The 18,388-nt window shown below is 54.9% G+C and overlaps 1 protein-coding gene across 1 annotated transcript; it reads right to left on the minus strand.

The window, feature by feature from the left end:
- Positions 1-5,111: 5,111 nt before the first annotated feature.
- OAF (out at first homolog) lies at positions 5,112-17,057 on the minus strand. Its single transcript, XM_051638668.1, has 4 exons — positions 16,595-17,057; positions 8,918-9,052; positions 7,680-7,860; positions 5,112-6,719 (listed from the first exon to the last, which is right to left on the minus strand). The coding sequence occupies exons 1-4, from the start codon at positions 16,991-16,993 to the stop codon at positions 6,445-6,447; spliced, it is 990 nt and encodes a 329-aa protein (XP_051494628.1). The 5' UTR covers positions 16,994-17,057; the 3' UTR covers positions 5,112-6,444.
- Positions 17,058-18,388: the final 1,331 nt, after the last annotated feature.

An 18,388-nucleotide genomic window follows, 5' to 3' on the forward strand; every position in this document is an offset into this window, starting at 1 on the left:
GCGGCTCCTCGCCACGCCTCGCCCCACCTCCGGCTCCCTCGGGTGCCCTGACACCCAGCAGCCTGGCTCCCGGCCCATGCAAAAAGCACCCATTTGCATATTAGTAACTCGGGAATGGATGAGTCCCTTGCAGCGCTGCCAGGGCGTGGGGTGGGGTGGGAAGGAGGGGAGGGAGGAAGGAAAGGCGGGTTGCCCGCCCCTCAGCTGCACGGAGGCACCTGCCTGCTGGGCTGCACCAGCTGGGGGGGGGCTTCGGTGTCCCCAGGTTGTCCACCTGGTGGTGAGGCTTTTGGCTTTGGCCCTTGGTATGGGTGAGAGAAGCCAAGGGTAGGCAGCAGCACCCAGAAGGGAAGGCATCCAAGCTGTAGGAACAGCCCCTTCACTTCATAGAATCATAGAATCATAGAATCATAGAATCATAGAATCATAGAATCATAGAATCATAGAACTATCCAGGTTGGAAAAGACCTTTGGGATCACCCAGTCCAACCATCATCCCTACTCTATGAAGTGCTGCCCTCAACCACATCCACCAACACCACATCCAAACGACCCTTCAACACATCCACGGGTGGTGACTCCACCACCTCCCTGGGCAGCCTGTTCCAGTGGCTGGAATTTCATCTCTGGTGGCTCTGGGGTCTGCTCAGAGTGAGCTGCAAGAGCAGCCTGTGTGGCTGAGGCTTTTCAGCCCCCAGGTCTGGGCTGACCCTGAATGATGCCACATGAAACAACCAGCACAGAAGGGAAAGCTGAGAGCAGAAAGGTAACCTGGCTTGGCAGAAGACACAGGGCAGGGGCTGGGATCAGCACAGGGAGTCTCTCCTTTCCAGGTCTGGGCCCTGTACGATACCTCAGTCCCCCAAGAAGGGGCAGACAGCCTCTTTCTCCTTCTCCATGTTGTTCAAAGCTGCAATATTTAACTGGCTTCCAGGGAAGCCAGGGAAAAAAAACCCAAACCAACCCTATTGTTGGCTTCTTTGGTAGGAAGCTGCCAGAGGCCAGATCCTGAGCCTAGGCTCTGTGCTGTGACAGCCACCAGCTGTCACCCTGATGGACGCAGGCACTGTGGTTGCTCCCTGTCCCTGCCATGGACCACCTTGATGACCCCTACCATGGCCTGGGGTGGCAGGATGCCTGCACTGAGCACCTGAGCTCCAGTGCTGCTCAAACCCCTCCTTGAAAGCGTTAACGCGCTCAGCCGGTAGCTGCCAGGTACAAGCTATCACACATTCATCTCTCCCTGGCTAATTCACGTTCCAGGGCTCTCGGCTTTCCCACATACTGCTCTCCCTCCCTGGAAAGACAGGTTTCTCTGAAGGGATGGGTGGGCGGGTGGGAAGGCTCTCCAAGCCTCACCTCCAACCCAGTCTGAAGCCACGGGGCTGGAGCAGCTGTGTGGTCAGAGAGGACATCCTCAGGAGAGGGCAGCACGCTGGCAGGAAAGGGTGGATGTGCTAAATGAGGCTCTAACCAGGAATAAGTGGAGGGAGGTGGGGGGGAAAAGATGGAAGGGGAAAAAGCAGAGAGGAGGGGAAGTTCCGGGGTCAGACTTCACATTTGCAGGACAGGGTGAGAGGGGAGATTTCTGTGGGCTGTGTTTGAGCTGCTCCAGGAAGCAGAAAGGTGACACGAGGTGGTTTGCACAGGCTGCTTGTTTGGAGCTGCTGGAGGGGCTGGACTCCTGCCACGGATCCTGAGCCTGTGGCAAAGCCCCAGCCGTTTGGGCCCTGATCTTCGGGGTGTTCCTGGGCAGCTGCTGGGCTGTTTTCTAGTGTTTTCAGCGTGACCCCCACCTCTGGGTTTTCCCCATCATGAAGATGGACGTGATCAGGTGTCTTCGCTGCTTCAAACACGGATTTGCTGGTGGCTTCCAGCCAGCTTGGACATGGGAGAAAAGCCCTGGAAAAGCTGGGGACCATGAGAGCTCTCTTTCCCCCTACATCAGGGCACCTTTTGTACCCCAGTTAAGCAGTTTCACTTGACACTCATCTTTCTCCCTGTTTCCTGGTGCTCTTCCCTTTGCTCCAGAGCCGAGCAGCTTGTCCCGAAGCCCCAGGAAGGCAGATCCTCCCCGGACCCCCTCCTCGGTAGGAATCCCGGGCACCCTCCGGCCGGGGATGCTGTCCCAGCCATCGGCAGGGCCGTAGTGCCCTCTCCTGGCCCTGCCAAATCCGACCGGGAATCCTCCAGCCACCAGCTGGTGGGACCTGTTATTATTCTGTGGTCAATGGAACAGCAGGAAAATGAAAACCCTTAATATTTCGGTGCTTTTCACCCCAAAGAGCGGTGGGAGCAAAGCCCTTCACCTGGGTACCCTTGGTGTCTGTGCCATGCGGGCAAGATGATGGTGCCTGAAACACCAGAGAAAGGCAAAAACAGGGGAGGGATCATAGCATCATCCCTCCTTTCTGCTGTGGAAAGAAGACCACCTTCTCCATGCAAAGGCAGATTTGCTTTACCTCTGCCCTGGGATGGTCACTGCCAGATGCCAGCAGATGCACTGCTCTTGTGTTTGTTTTTTTCCATGGCCAGCACTGAATGATCCCTCTGCACCCATCCTCCCTCTGTGCATGGGTTACTCCACTCCGGCTGCCTGAGTTTATTCCCCTCTTGGAGGAAGATAAGCTCTGCAGGTTGATTTATGGAGGGTGGCCTTTGGACGGGCTCTGAAAGCACCAACTGCAGGAAGGTGTTACAAAATCCCCCGCTGCTTTTCCCTAGCTGCAAGGATTCATCCCAGTGCTCCCGGCCAGCTGCACCTTCTCTCTGTGCCTGGAAGGTCTCTTGTCTCCACCTGCAACATCTGTCCTTCCAAGGTGCACCAAGAAGAAGGATTTTTTTTTTCCCAGCCAGGCTGGGGAGGTTGCGACCTCTTGCAGGGACAAGAGGCAGGGCTGGCGTGTGGGGTACGGAGCACAGACATCCCCGATACCTCCCTCTCCGACTCTGAGCATCGCTGCCCAGCCCGGGGGAGGCTCGGCCTCCAAGCTTCCCCCCGGGACACCCTTCCCTTCCGCAGAGCTGAGCCGTGCTCCGCCAGCACCCACTTGTGGAGGACGGGAAAGCTGCACGGCAAGCGCTGCCCGCCCGTACCGCCCCGGGCAGAGCTCCTCATCCCCAGGAAGGAGCCCCCCATAGCCCCAGGCAAACCCCTCCATCCCTGGGCAAGACCCCCCATCAAGCCCCGGGCAAGACTCTCCCAGCCCCGAGCAGGTTTCCCTATCCCCCCATCCCCAGGCAGAGCCCCTCAGCCCTGGGCAGAGACCCCTCCCCATCCCCAGGCAGCCCCCTCGGCTCCCAAGCCCCCCGGGGTGTTCCAGCACGGCTGGCAAACCTTTTGAGCAGCTGCTCCAGAAACTCACGGTGCCCCTTGGGGACACCTTCGAGGCCCTGGTAGCCTCAGGGCTGGCTGGTGACATTAGTTTTGGGAAAGCAGAGGCACCAGCTCCCTCCCACGCTTTGGAGAAGGACATGCCACAGCTGCTTGCCTCCCCTCAAAGCCTCAGCTCCACCAGAGCACACACAAATCCAGAAATGACTATCAAGTTGAGCTCAGTCTCTATACTGGCCATAGTTAGAGCACATGCCCTTCTCTTATCTGCTGCTCTCAGAGCTCCCACGACACCAGGCTGGCCTTGCTGCACTCAGAAGCTCAAAACACTCTCTGACCTCCTCCATCGCCCCTCAGAGCCAAGGAGATGGTTTGGTACTGCTGCCCACCCTGCTGCTTTCCCAAAGTGGCCTGGGGACACACCAGGCAAAGAACCAGGGGTGTTTCTGTGATCCAGGCACCCCAGAGCCTCACTGCTACACGAGAAGCACATCCAGGCTCTCTGGGCTGTGCCCCAAAGTTCCCCGGGCCAGCTCCTGTTCCCTCCCAGCAGTTCTGCACAGGAGGGAGCTGGAAATGGGCTCTGCAGGGTTCCCAGATCAGCACACAGCCACCCTGTGAGCCCTTCCCACTCCCTTCCCAGCCCGTCTCACCCCACAGCTGGGTTGAACTCCAGCAAGCTGGGCTGAAGTCCCAGGGTGTCCTGCTGCAGCAGGAGCAGAGGCAGCAGAGAACACATCCCTGTAAATGCTGTCCCTGCCAGTGAAAAAGAAGCAATTACAGCTCTGCTGGAAATCACAGCTAGGGAGATAGTTGCTTTGGTGACTCAAAAAGAAGAAGGGCTGAGGTTGCAGGAGTCCTTGTCCCATCTCTGCATTCACCACACTAGGGGGAATCAGCACTCCACATTTCTTCCTCGAGCAGCCACTGAGCTAAAAGCTCCGAGCTGGCCCAAAACTCTGCTGCCCTCATCTCCTCTCAGCTGTAGCTGAAGAGACAAAGAACAGTTTATTGAGGCTGCTGGACCCAGACAAGCTTCCAGCCACGTCTGCACAATATTCCCTCACGGGATCCCACCATCACCTGGAGAGAGGAGTAGGCACCAGCCTGCCTGACCTCAGGATGTGCTTCTACTGCTGGTCTCTTCCTTCACCAGAGCTCAGGTTTGAACTTTCCAATTGCTTGGCAGGAGTCAAAACTGCCTCTCAACTGAGGGGCTGGGCAGACAGCATACTGGAGATGCAGGACCACAGTGTTAAGTAGTGCTATCATAGAATGGTTTGGGTTGGAAGGGACCTTCAAGATCACCTAGTTCCAGCCCCCTGCATGGGCAGGGACACCTCCCACCAGCCCAGGCTGCTCCAAGCCCCATCCAACCTGCCCTTCAACACTGCCAGGGATGGGGCAGCCACAGCTTCCCTGGGCAACCTGGGCCAGGCTCTCCCCACCCTCACACTCCAGAATTCCCTCCTCATGTCTCACCTCAATCTCCCTCTCCCAGTTTTCATCCCTTCCCCCTTGTCCTCTCCCTCCCTGCCCTTGTCCCAAGCCCCTCCCCAGCTTTCCTGGAGCCCCTTCAGGCACTGGAAGGTGCTCTAAGGTCTCCCTGAAGCCTCCTCTTCTCCAGAACATGCTGAACAGCAGGATGTTCCCCTCCATCCATTGGCATTCACTGTCCTAGGTGCAGGCTTGAGACTCACCCATAAGGGAACAAATCCTAACCAAGAACCCAAACACACACAGATTATGATGCACAGAAAATCCTTTAGGCCAGGGATGCTTTAAAAAAAAAACCAGTTTATTTTACCTTAAAAATGATAAATAATTTGCTTTTTAAAAAAATCATTTCAAGTGTGTTTTACTTCATGTTGCAATATTAAAATACCTTTCCCTTCTCCCCCCACTTAAGTGATCAATACAAAAATAATTGTGACCAAATTCTTTATATTGTGGTGGTGGTGTTTTTTTCCCCAAAATTCCTGTAGTTTAGGCAAAAAGGCACATTGTGAAGGCTTTTTACAGGAGGTACAGGGGTTCACAACGACCCCAACAGCCTTTCTCCCATCCCTGCTTGTTCTAACTTGAGTGGAAGAGGACACAGGAACCAGGCAACACTCCTGCAGGGCTTTTTGTCTGATGCCCTCCAGGAATATATGAGGGCCAAGGTCAGCTTCAGTGTCATCCCTATTTTACCTATAGGGGAAACCAAGGCACAGCAAAGCAGTACAATTATCTAAGAGCTTCTTGTGAGTAGCTGGCAGAGTAGGACACAAAACTGGATGTTGTCTTCTTCAAAAAGACAGTGTTATCATCCCCTCCCCTTGCAACCACAGTGCTATGATGGCAGTCACAAGCTTCCAGATGTTTCTTTCTTAGTGGGAGAGTCACAGGACCAACACAAAAAGTTGGGCCTTCACTAGTCTAAAACTGAGATTAATTAGAGCCCTTTAGGGGCCCAAGTCATTGCTGGGCTACATCCCCTCCATTGTATCTTCTAGCCCCAGGAAGGATGGGAAAGCCAGTTGGCCACTAGAAAAAGCTACAGGCAGGCTCTTGCTTTGGGCTTCGTACCTTCCTTGTTCAGGGTATGTGGTCCCATAAATCAGCTGCTTTCCCATTGGGAACTGCTGTTGTGTCACCAGGAGGTGGTGAAATCAGTGAAGGGGCTTCTTCAGTGGCAGTGGTGATTGACAGCCTGGGTCATCGAGACCATTTCTCTCCCTACCCTGACCACCCAGCAGGACGCTCCAGGCTGGTGTCTGCTCCGAGCTTCCCCCTTTCACACCTGCCAACTCCAGAACACATCCCTCCCGCTGCTTCACCCCGGAGACCTGCATCTCCTGCTGCTTCCAGGAAGCCAGATCACCCAGCAGCTGGCAGGAGAGCACCAACACAGTGAGCTGAGCCTGCTTGTCACAGTATGAGGCAGCATGAGGCGGGGAGGGAGTCTCAGGGGGCCAGAAGGCAAGGCACTCACGCACAGAGCCCTCCTGGTGCGAGGCAGCGCTGAGAACCTCGTTCCTTCTTTGGAGCAGCCAGCGCCAGGAGGTTCTTAGGATCATAAATGGAGGCAGATGAGTCGCCCCTTGAAAAGCTCCGGCCTGGCTCTGCTAGGTCTCCTCATCCCAGAGGCAGAGCTGCTTCTGTGGCACGTAGTAATCAAAGGTGTAGCCCTTCTGGCAGCTGCGGATGCCGCACTTGTAAGAGGAGACTTTGCCCGCAGCGTCGCGGCTCTTGCAGTACTTGAGCATGCAGGGGTACCACTCGATGCTCAGGGAGTAGCTGCAGATGCAGGGTTTCCAGAGCTCAGAGCTCAGCCTGCAGCGCTGCAGGCCAGGCAGGTCAGCTGTCTGGGGCAGGACCTCGAACATGGAGCCATCCACCCCTGCGGGAGAAACCAGAGGCATCACAGAACGGTTTGGGTTGGAAGGGACCTTAAAGATCATCTAGATCCCACCCCCTGCATGGGCAGGGACACCTCCCACCAGCCCAGGCTGCTCCAAGCCCCATCCAACCTGCCCTTCAACACTGCCAGGGATGGGGCAGCCACAGCTGCCCTGGGCAACCTGGGCCAGGCTCTCACCACCCTCACACTCCAGAATTCCCTCCTCATGTCTCACCTCAATCTCCATCTTCCAGTTTTCATCCCTCCCCCCTTGTCCTCTCCCTCCCTGCCCTTGTCCCAAGTCCCTCCCCAGCTTTCCTGGAGCCCCTTCAGGCCCTGGAAGGTGCTCTCAGGTCTCCCTGGAGCCCCTTCAGGCCCTGGAAGGTGCTCTCAGGTCTCCCTGGAGCCTTCTCTCCAGGCTGAAGAACCCTAACTCTCTCAGCCTGTCTTCCTAGCAGAGCTTCTCCCACCCTCAGATCATTCTTGTGGCACCACGAAGAGGCAAGGCCAGAGGAGAAAGCCACCTCAGCAAGTACTGCTCTCTCTGCACAGTCCTCAGGAGAGTCAATGAGAATGAGGTTAGACAGTGCATTTTCAGGGGCATTCTGGACATAAATAGGAACCACAGGAGAAGCAAGGGCCCCAGGGAAAGCAAGCCAAAAGAGACACAAAGTGCACAAAGAACATATTTCTTCTGGGTGTTGGACCAGGTGAAAGGTTTTCTTTAAAATACCTGCCTAATTAGGTTCACCAGGAAAGCACCACCAAAAGAAGTCAGATATGCTAACAAACAGACTATGCAATGTGCAGGCAAGCAAAGCATGTGTCTTACCCACTGTGAAGACAGTGAAAGAAGCCAAAAATGATCTGTGCTGATCACCAGAAGCCTGGCAGGACAGCTCAGAGCAGAGTGCCAACTTGCTGACAGGAGCAGTTCCAAAGAAACTGAAGGAAACTTACCTTTCTCCAGCCAAAATTTGACATCTTCTTCTCGAGTGTAAATTGCTTCTTTGGCCTCTGCACAGACATTGTGGATGTGAGAGCTCAGCTGGGCTCCCTTGCTGAAGTTGACAGCTACATCCATGCTGAGATGCTCCAGGCCCCGCACCTCCTCAGCCTGCCTCACTGTCCTGGGGTTTTTCTGCAGAGGGTGAAATAATGAAACGTTGGATCCTGGTTGCAGCAAATTACTCCTTTATAACATGTCATGACTTCCTGCCAACACCAGAAGACGTGCAAATGGATGTTCTCCTGTAAAGGCACCTGCATCTAATTTGAATGGAAGGCACTTAAAAGACTTGGGGACACTGAAAGTGATCACCCTGTGCAGCCTGGTCTAGTGGGAGGTGTCCCTGCTCATGGCAGGGAGGTTGGATCCTGGTTATCTTTAAGGTTCCTTCCAACCTTCACCATTCCATGATTCCAAGATAGTTTAGCACTGCTCTGATTTGCCTGGGATCCTTTCTCAATGCTTTGTCCCCAAGGGTGGTCCCAAATCAGCCCTTACACCCCTGGGCAACATGAGGCACGGATGTTCATGGTGATTGCCCACCCATCCAGCCACCTGGATACTGACCAGGCTGAACTAAATTGTCCTCCTTCTAGTATATTAGTAGAAGAGGATCAATAGTATTGATGAACTGAGTTTAAAACAGGCTGAGAGAGTTGGGCTGTTCAGCCTGGAGAAGGGAAGGCTCCAGGGAGACCTTAGAGCACCTTCCAGGGCTTGAAGGGGCTCCAGGAAAGCTGGGGAGGGGCTTGGGACAAGGGCAGGGAGGAAGAGGACAAGGGGGGAGGGATGAAAACTGGAAGAGAGAGATTGAGGTGAGACATGAGGAAGAAATTCTGGAGTGTGAGGGTGGTGAGACCCTGGCCCAGGTTGCCCAGGGAAGCTGTGGCTGCCCCATCCCTGGCAGTGTTGAAGGGCAGGTTGGATGGGGCTTGGAGCAGCCTGGGCTGGTGGGAGGTGTCCCTGCCCATGCAGGGGGTTGGAGCTGGATGATCTTTCAAGTCCCTTCCAACCCAAACTGTTCCATGATCCTAGGAACACCGAGTCCCTCAAGCAGAAGCGGTGGTCAAAGGTGGGTCTAATAACTGAACAACTGGGGAGCTGCCTGGGAAGGGTACCCAGGCAGGACAGCTCTGAGAAGCCCTGGATGGACTGGAGGCTGGAGCTGGCACTGCCACCAGCCTCTCACCTGCCGCAGCTTGGCCATGGACTCGCTGGGGATGATCTCGTTGCGGTGCAGCCTCGTGACGAAGCACAGGGCTTGGAACTGGCTCTGGCCCCTCTCCAGCTCCCCCAGGATTAAGGCACGAAAGATCTTCACCTCCTGACAACGAGAGAAATAAGTAGAGTGAGAGTCACAGAATTTTGGCAATGGCGGGGTGAACCAAGAAGTTGGGGCGCAAGAGAAAGGCTCCAGCCTTAAAGGACAAAGCCAAAGGGCTCAAGCTTCTGGTGCCTCAGCACGGGGGTGTTGTCCCAGGTTCAGTCCCACCCCAAAGCCTGCAGCATAACAACTGGTATTGGCAAAGAAATAAGGGGTTTCACAATCCCCCTCTGGCAAGGACAAACTGCTGCCAGGTCCCACCCCACATCCCTGGCCTCCTCAAATGACAGCTGGGGGCTTCTGTCCTTCACCAAGAAGGAGGCAAGCCTCCAAGGAGTCTGATTTTGGTTTTGCTAAACAAGTACCAGATAGCCATTATCTCCACACACGACTGAGGGCAAGCAGTCCCAGATTTCCTCTGCTGCCTTCCCTCACTTGCTTCAGAGCAACCAGATTCCTGGAGAACAAATTTATTCATTTCTGAACCCAAGAGCACGTGGGACAGAAATGAAAGTCAAATTGTTAATGCCAGAAGGACCCGTTTTGATCAGCTGCAGCTGACCTTCTCTTCTGCCCAGCTCAATCATTTTGGTACTTCATAGAGAGAGCTTTTGATGTGGATTGTAGCCCATGTCTAAAACCAGCTTGGAAACCAGCCATGGTTCCCTTCATGCAAACTCAGGGGGAAACCTTGTTCAATAGCAGAACCTCCCAACACCCTGTTCTCACATAAATCAACACCGTTTTCCATGCAGGTATCAATCCATCTGGCTTCTGGCTTCAGAGGCATTTGGACACTCTGTGAGATCCCACCATTCCCTGTCTTGTTGTCAGACCATACCCCTACAAGGGCTCAGCAGATGGACCAGAATCTTGCCACCTTCTCAGTGTGAAAAGCAATTATTGCCTTTTGGCACCCACCCACCACCATCAGTCTTAACAAGGTCCTCCACAGAGAACTGGACAGATATTAGTGGCTAGGGACCAGCAAGAAGAAGCTATGCCAAGCTGCTAAGATCATCCCTCTCCTCCTGAGCTGCTCCTGGTGCACAGCTCAGAAGCCAAGGCTTCATCCAAACCTCTTTCTGCCCCAAGAAGAAGGGAGCCTTTCTCTTTTCTACAACCTCTAAGCATTATCCACCTTGAGTTCTTCTGCAGACTAGCTCATACAGCTCACTATTTATGCCCTGCCTTCACTTCCATGTCCAGAAGAGGAAAGAGTATGCAATCCAGTTACACCTCTGGACATCTTAAAGTACAGCCACCATTTAGGACCTGCTTCCCTTCCCAGGACAGGAGAAATTATTTTGCTGTGTGTACTTGTTGACTGAAAACTCTCAAGAGCAGGACATCAAGGAGGAAGGAAGAGATACCAGAAATACTTGTGAAATTACTATGGAATTGTTTTTTTACATCAAGGAGGAATAAAGAGATGCCAAAAATGCATGTGAAATTACTATGGAATTACTCTTTTCTGACAGCTTTAATGGTGAGAATTCCCACTGAGACACTGGCACCACTGGAATGACCCGTGTTCCCAACTACATTTAGTCCCGCGACCTTCCAGCTGAGCTCTTCTGCTCTCAGCTCCCACACTCTGCAAGGAGGACCAGACCAAAACTGACCCTGGCACGTTCTTCAGGTGCAGTTTTCATTTCAATTCACTTTGAACAATCAGCATTCAGCCTGGAAAGAGCAAACAGGGATAGCCAAGTTTTACACCCGCACCAAAAACCTCTGCAGGGAGGAGGTGAAAACCAGTGCAGCACTTGCCAGGTTGCAAGCAATTTTTGTCAGATGGGAACATGCTGAGCCACTGATTAATCCTTCTGATCTGCCTATTTTAAAATTAGCCTTTAGACACCCAGCCCTCTCTCCTCCTCATGGCTGGTACGTATGAGACATTCACAAGTCCCACTGCTCCCATCACACCAGGACACAAGTGACCCCAGGACTGTTGCTCAGCTCATCTAAATATTTAATCTGCCTATCTCTGTGTACTTACTGATTGATAGGCCTGTGAGCCCATGTAACCTCTGGTAAAGATCCCTACAAAAATCTAAGAGCTCATTGGTAGGGGATGGAAGGAAGGGAAGAAAAAGGGGGGGAAAGGTGGGATTGCAGTGGGGGTGCTACTGCTGCAGGAGGAAAGGGGGGAAAGAGTCTCCCCTCTCCTGCCCTCAGGCGCACACCAGTAAGGCCAGGTCTTTATCCAAGTCAGTAATTCCACCAGCCCTGCTGATGCTGCTGGCTGAGAGAACAACTACCCTGAGCTGCTGCCCTCAGCCCCCTACTCTCTGGGCTTGGATCCCCCAGAGAGGGGGTCACTTCTCCTCCTCCTTCTCCCTGCACCCCCAGTGCTTGTGGCCAACATCCCTCTCCCAGCCCTGTAGCACCCTATAGCATGTAAAGGAAGCAACTCTGGCATGAACACCAGGTTGGATGGGGCTCTGAGCAACCTGGGCTGGTGGGAGGTGTCCCTGCCCATGCAGGGGGGTTGGGACTAGGTGATTTTGAAGGTCCCTTCCAACTCAAACCATTCTGTGATTTTACAAAGAGGGTTGTGGTGCTGCCTGAACTCCAGGTGTCAGGGATTTCTGGCAGCTTTGTTGATACCAAGAGAGATGCACTGGGAAGGACAGGGATGGCCTGGGTTCTGCCACCACTGAAGTAGCCAGTGAGCCAATAATCAGCTTTAATCAAGCCATTTTTTCCAAGGAGCTGGCTCCAATGCCATGCATTGTTCTGAAGAGAGAAATCCCACCCCTCTGAGCATACCCAAAGGAACCTTTTGCTGTAGGTTTCACAGCAAGGCTAAACCTCTGCTGCTTGCTGGCCCATTTTCTGACCACTCTCTCCTGAGCAAGAAGAGAGTCTCTTCTTTCCCTCTGCTTCATCTCTCTGCCTCAAAACCTCAACCTGGATTTCCTCAGCTCTCCCTGCCCTGGCTGTGCAACCTCAGGTGGAGCAAAGCTTGTCTCATCACAGATTTGTCATGCTTCTCACCTGGAAAGAGCCACCAAAGTTCTTCCTGCTCAGAGAGCACCATTCTTTCCCCAGCCACCTCACCTCTTTCCCCCCAGCAACAGCAGGATGAACCAGTGCCAAGGTGGGTACCCAGCCAAGGTAACAAACAGCACCTTTAATTCTGGATTTCTGCAAAATTTCCCAGCAGGGAACAAGTCCCAGCAGAACGTTGCCCTTGCAACATGGGGACTCTCCAGATGAACTCATCCCGGGGGTGTTGAGAATCCTTGGCCCTGGACTGCACCCGTGTGGTGGGTACAGTCACAGCTATTGTTTCAGTTTGGATGACAAACACTCGGTGTGACAGAGAACAACTAGTTCTGCTGCTGTCCTCTGACCAGGGTAACCACAGCCTTGGCTTCCACAGCGAGGGGAGAGCAGCTCCTGTTTCCTCAAGGCAGAAAGGAAATCAGCCCAGGCTGTCTGTGCCCACCCAAGGGACTTCCAGCCTGTGAGGAGGAACAGTGAAATCCTTGAACTTCTTCCCCTCCTCACGCTGTCTTCAGCCAGCTCCTCCAGGGACTGTCATCTGGGGTGGGAGAACAATTCAACCTCCATCTCTTGGGTTTCTCCAGTAGAGACTTACAAGCCTGTGTGGTCTAGATCTGAGCCCAGCATCTCGACTTCCCATTGAGTGGAGCAAACCAGTTCCCAGGGAAATAAATCATTTCAATGCCTTGCTCCCCACAACCCATGCAGCTCCCCTCCCTGCCAAGTTTCTCTCCCCCAAGGACATCAGTGCTGCTGTGGGACCCACTGGTGTCTTTGCTGTCACATGCCTGCTCAGAGTGGAGGGGCAGATGCAAAGGGGACACACTGCTGGGGGCACTGGGTAATGCCAGCACTCCTGGGCTCAATTCCTCCCCCTGCCTTTGCTGTGCCCTGCCCCAGGGGAACAGCTACAGCCAGAAAGTCACTGGGCTTCTACAACAGAATGTGTTACTGCAGCCGCACGGGGGGTCCAGCCAGCTGAGCTACCCTGACTGAGTGGGGATTATGTTTTAATGAGCCCACCCCATCCCTCCTGCCCTCCCAGGGGGTGCTGAATCATGGGATGGTTTGGGTTGGAAGGGACCTGAAAGATCCTCTAGATCCAAGCCCCTGCATGGGCAGGGACACCTCCCACCAGCCCAGGTTGCTCCAAGCCCCATCCAACCTGCCCTTCAACACTGCCAGGGATGGGGCAGCCACAGCTTCCCTGGGCAACCTGGGCCAGGGTCTCACCACCCTCACACTCCAGAATTTCCTCAAATGACCCTCCTTTTTTATTTTTGGAATCTCTATAAAGAAGAGACTATTTTCCTAATTACAGATAGAAATTTTGGACAGATGTTTTCCTATATCACCTGGTCATCTAGCAACTAACACAACGGACTTCTGGCATAAGGAAGTTCTCAAGACACCACCCCAGAGGATCACATAACATCAGCTTTATTAACAAGGAGACTGAAAGGACTGGCAGTGCAAGTGTTAAAATACCATTACCCATGCTTTCTCCCTTGTGTTTCCAACACAACTTTTCCAGCAATCAAAAGGAAAAATAAACTTTTCCATATCTTTGTGCTGACCTTGGAACAAAACCACCCACTTTGTTCTCAGGCCACTGCTCCACAACTGGCAAGATCATGCTATTCAAATCAGACACAACATCTGGGGTTGCTGTCCCCTCTCACTTTTTTTGCAATGCATTTCATGCCTGAAAGTAAAATGCAGTGAAAAATAAACGAGTGTTTTCATCACATTTTTTCAAGCTGCAAGAAGATAAATGGTCTTTGCTGCTGTTCTGCCCAGAAAACATCAGGTCCCAGTTTGGACTCTCAAAGACCAGTTTGTGCTGCACTAGAGAATGAGAAATAAACCCCCAAGCTGGTGTGATCTGAAGACATGACTCCTTCAGGTTCAGCTGTGGAGGGAAGGCAGGGGTGGAAGAGACATGAAAATCCCACCTTTGTGGAAGACCCAACCACTGCTCAAGTTCCACCCAACTTCCACCAGCGAAAAAGAGCTGAGGAATGAACCATGATCTCATCATAATTCCCTCCTTCTCCAGTCCCTGCTTTAGCAGCAATTCCTTGTTAGCAAAGCAAAAAAAAACAACAACCCAACAACCCATTTAAAATCTGCCTTTGGACTAACCCCCTGCAGTTTAAGCCAGAGAAGTGGAAAAATAATTTGTGCAAAACCCCAGCATCCTGGCCACAGCATGACCACACAATCTAGCCTGGGAAAGCCAGACCAACCACCCAGCTGCTTTTACCAAGGCTCAGAGCCTCAAGACCTTCTCTCTGGAGGGAAGAGGTTGTGTAATGTCAGAGCTGAGCACCAGAGCAGAAGAGGGAAATGCTGGACGCAGCCAGGAGAACAGGTCAGAAGGGGAAGCCTGGCCAGGCAGCTGCCTGCTCACAACATTACTCATTGCACCACAAATTCAGCTCCTTGGTCTTTTATATTTTTCTGGCTTTTTTTCAGCTGTTTTCCAGCAAAGCTGTGGAACAGAGGGAGCCAGTATCCAACTGTTCTGAAACGGAAGATTAAGAACGGACTCCTGCAAGCCTGATGCTTGCAAAGCCTTCCAGGGACTATCTCCTGTAAATTTCCAGCAGGAGCAGAGGGGATGCATGGAGCCAAGGATCTAACACCCTGAAGCCAAGATACCTTCAGAAAACTCGTCTCCAGAAGCAGCTCAACTACACAAAGGATGAGGGTGAGAGAAGAGCTGACGTACACTCTTCTGGTTTATAGATGAGATTTGAGCTTCCCTCAAAAAGAGCTGAAGTGAGTGAAACATGAATGAACAACCAGCAGCTCAGGCCACCAGAATTCCCAAAATCATCTCAGGCTTCCAAAGGGCCCTCTTAGAGGATCTGTGAGGAGTTTGGATTTCCCTTAGCCAGGAATATGCTGTGGTAGGCAAGTTTGAAACCTGCAGGCTGAAGAGCCCTTCCCCAGCGGGCCATGTCATCTTGCAATTTCTATCATTTCATGATTTTTTTTAAACAGGACTCATGGGACTGCTTCCCTACATGTGTGCTGGAGTACGTGGAGCGTGCCACCACTTTAGGAATCATCCCAGCTTCTACTGGCATCCCAGAGAGGTGGGCTTGACACTACACCCTGTAGAGGGACAGGAGGCCATCTCAGAGGCTTGCAAGAAGACTGGGACCAAAGAGTGTAGCCGCAAGGGAAGAAGGCACCAGAACAATCCCTAGTAAAAGGTTCCAAGGTTCACAACAGGTTGGGACATAACACCTTCCTACCTCATGGGTCTGAGCTTCCTCGGGCGGCAAACCAAAGTCCACCTGAGCAAACAGGCTGAACAGGGGTTGGAACAAGATAACACTGCTCTGCCACCCGGACAGCCATGCCACCCACATGGCAGCAAACAGCTCCTTCCTGGGCAACAGAAGGTTCCCTGCATGCAGCCAGGCTTGGCATGCTCCAAAGGATGCCACGCTGGCCCAGAAGCCATGGTGTCCTTGCTGACAATGGTGGGATCGTGGGCTTCAGCTCAGCAAGTATCACCTCCCTGCTGAGAGGCCACCTCTCAGCACTGGGCAGGAGGAAAGGCTGCTCTTACGGAAGGGCTGCTGTCAGTCCCACAGGCAGCTGTCAGTCAAACACTTCCCACACCACAAACACACACGTGTGCTCCCAAAACCAGCAGAAGTCCACCTAGGGAACCAACCGTACCCCACATGAACCCTGCAGGGAGGTGTCCTAGAGATACAGCAGAGCATGAACATCCCCAGCCAGGAGTCAGGAACCTGAGATCCCACCACACACAGACTCCTGCCCTAGCCCTGCTCCATGTCCAGTTGCTGCTGAGCCTCCCATGCAAAACTACCAGCAGCTCAGCTAAGAGCACCAGAGCTGCTAGGGACAGCTGGGTGTGGGGAAGGCTTTCCACTCATCCCACGAGGATCTTCACCACCTCTTTCCACCACAGAGGCAGTGCACGTTCCAGGTGTCACAGCCCTGGGGACAGCAGCCTACCCACGTGTGTGAGAACTGCCCTGCAGGCACTGCAAACAAAGACAACGGGGCTTGAGAGTGGACGGACCTTCCCTTACACGTGCAAAGGGTCCCCCCGCTCCTCAGAAACAGGTCTGGCTCCTGAACCCTCAGCCGGAGTTTTCCCAGGCTCCGAAGTCGGTCCCGGGTCTGGCAGCACCTCGTGTACCGCTATCACCAGCACTCCTCCCGCAACAGAACCACGCACCGGAGTCCTGACCCCCTGGCTAAGCCCACCCGCTGACCCGCGAGCTGCCACGGGCCAGAATTCCCGCTTGGCCGCCTTCTCATCCCCTCCAGCCCAGCCGGGAATCACCGTGCGAGACCGGACCCGCAAAACACAGCCCCGCGGGGCTGCGGGACCGCGGGAGGAGCCAGCCCAGCCTGGCAGCGCACCCCTCCTGAGCAAGCAGGGTCAGACATCCCCGCCAACCCCTCTCCAGCACCTTAGGGATGTCTCTCCCGACGCCGGGGCGACATCCCGAGCCCCGACGCAGCCGGTACCTGTCTGAAGTCGGCGGTGAGAGTAACGAGGGCTCCGTCGGCGGTGCGCAGCTCCAGGCTGATGCAGTCGGAGCCGCTGTCGGCCTGCAGGCTCTCCTCGGTCACCTGCCCCCCGGGCAGCCGAACCCGCACCCGCAGCTCGGCCCGTGCGGCGGGACCGGGAGCTCCGGGAGCTCCGGGCACTCCGGGAGCTCCGGGCAGCGGGGCCAGCGCCAGCCAGAGCAGGGCGGGCAGCGCCGGCAACCGGTGCCGCGGGCCCCGCATCACCCCCCGCAGGCTCAGGGCATGGGGCGGGGGGCGCGGAGGGGCGGTGGAAGGTGGGAAGAAAACGGCCCGACCCTCCGCGCCCCCCGGCCCCGTCGAGCTGGCTCGGCGAGACGTCGGCTGGTCCTTTTTCATTCAAGCCCTCGGCGGGCTCTTCTTCCCTCGTTTCTCCCCCCTTCCCCAGCCCGTCACTTCCTCCCCCAGGCCCAGGGACCTGCCCCGCGGAGCCTGCGCGCCGCCCCGCCGGTGAGAGAGCCAGCGGAGGAGGGACGCGCAGCGCCCGCCCACGGGCAGGATGGGGAGGCCCGGACCCCGCAGCCCCCCGCAACTTCCCGGCCCGGACCCCGCAACCTCCCGCTCCTTCCCGGCCCGGACCCCGCAACCCCCCGCAACCTCCCGCTCCTCCCCGGCCCGGCCCCCGCAGCCCCCCGCAACTTCCCGGCCCGGCCCCCGCAGCCCCCCGCAACCTCCCGCTCCTTCCCAGCCCGGACTCGCAGCCCCCCGCAACTTCCCAGCCCGGACCCGCAACCTCCCGCTCCTTCCCAGCCCGGACCCGCAGCCCCCCGCAACCTCCCGCTCCTTCCCAGCCCGGACACCGCAGCCCCCCGCAACTTCCCAGTCCGGACCCGCAGCCCCCCGCAACTTCCCGGCCCGGACCCCACAGCTTCCCGCTCCTTCCCGGCCGCGGGGATGGGGGAGGATGGAGAGCGGCAGGTCCTGCCTGCTGCGGGGCTCTCCCGCACTTGCTTTGGGTGCTTTTCCTCGGGAGACACGACTGGGCGCTAACTGCGCTGGGGAGGGAGGAGGGAGAAGGGGAGGAAGGGCTGCTCCAACAGCAGAGCCCGGCTCTCCCGCTCGCACACACACGCACACACACACAGAGATCAGAGCCTTCTCGACGTGCGGTTGTTGTGAACCAAACAGCATCTACATGATTGCTCCGGCAGGGCAACTGTTGCAGGGCTGGTGGGAGGTGTTGCTGCCTGTGCTGCCGGTCCCCGAGGATGCAAGGTGGGACACTGCAGATTTCCTTTCACCCAGGCATGTGGGGCTGGGTCACTCCAGGATCTGCAGCTCCCAGCTGGAAGGCTCCCCCATCTGCCCTCCACCCACCCAGCTCTGCAATCACTTCCAGATGGGCAGATGCTCATGAAGGGCCCCTTTGATTTCAAAAGGTCTCTCTGCAAACACAAAGGTCACTGTGGCAGCAGGATCAGGGCCTCAGAGAAAGAGCTTTGCAAGGAGAAGCACAGAAATAATTAGAAACAACCATTTCAATCTCTGCTTCCAGGCAAAGAGATCACTCTGGTACAAGTCGTGCTCTTTGTGGGACCTCGTGCATGTTTTAACCCTAAATCTTCACAGCCTCCCTCAAACAAATGGTTTCCTTGAAGCATTTCTCAGGATAATAGCAGTGCTGAAAATAAGAGCAGAGGAGAAGAAAAAGTTAAGAGGTGCCAACAAGGGAGAAAAGAAATGGAAAACAGTTACAAAAGAGAGGCAGGGCCCACGAGGTAGAAACCCACAGGA

The sequence above is a fragment of the Apus apus genome, chromosome 22, assembly GCF_020740795.1.
Source record: "Apus apus isolate bApuApu2 chromosome 22, bApuApu2.pri.cur, whole genome shotgun sequence".
Taxonomy (NCBI): Eukaryota; Metazoa; Chordata; class Aves; order Apodiformes; family Apodidae; genus Apus; species Apus apus.

What these genes read in the sequence shown, in the direction of transcription:
- OAF (XM_051638668.1), bottom strand. Translation starts at nt 16,993, where the DNA reads ATGAAAAAGGACCAGCCGACGTCTCGCCGAGCCAGCTCGACGGGGCCG. An exon ending in TCACCGCCGACTTCAGACAG is followed by an intron (nt 9,053 to 16,594) that starts GTACCGGCTGCG and finishes TCTCGTTGTCAG; the next exon opens with GAGGTGAAGATCTTTCGTGC. An exon ending in CAAATTTTGGCTGGAGAAAG is followed by an intron (nt 6,720 to 7,679) that starts GTAAGTTTCCTT and finishes TTTCTCCCGCAG; the next exon opens with GGGTGGATGGCTCCATGTTC.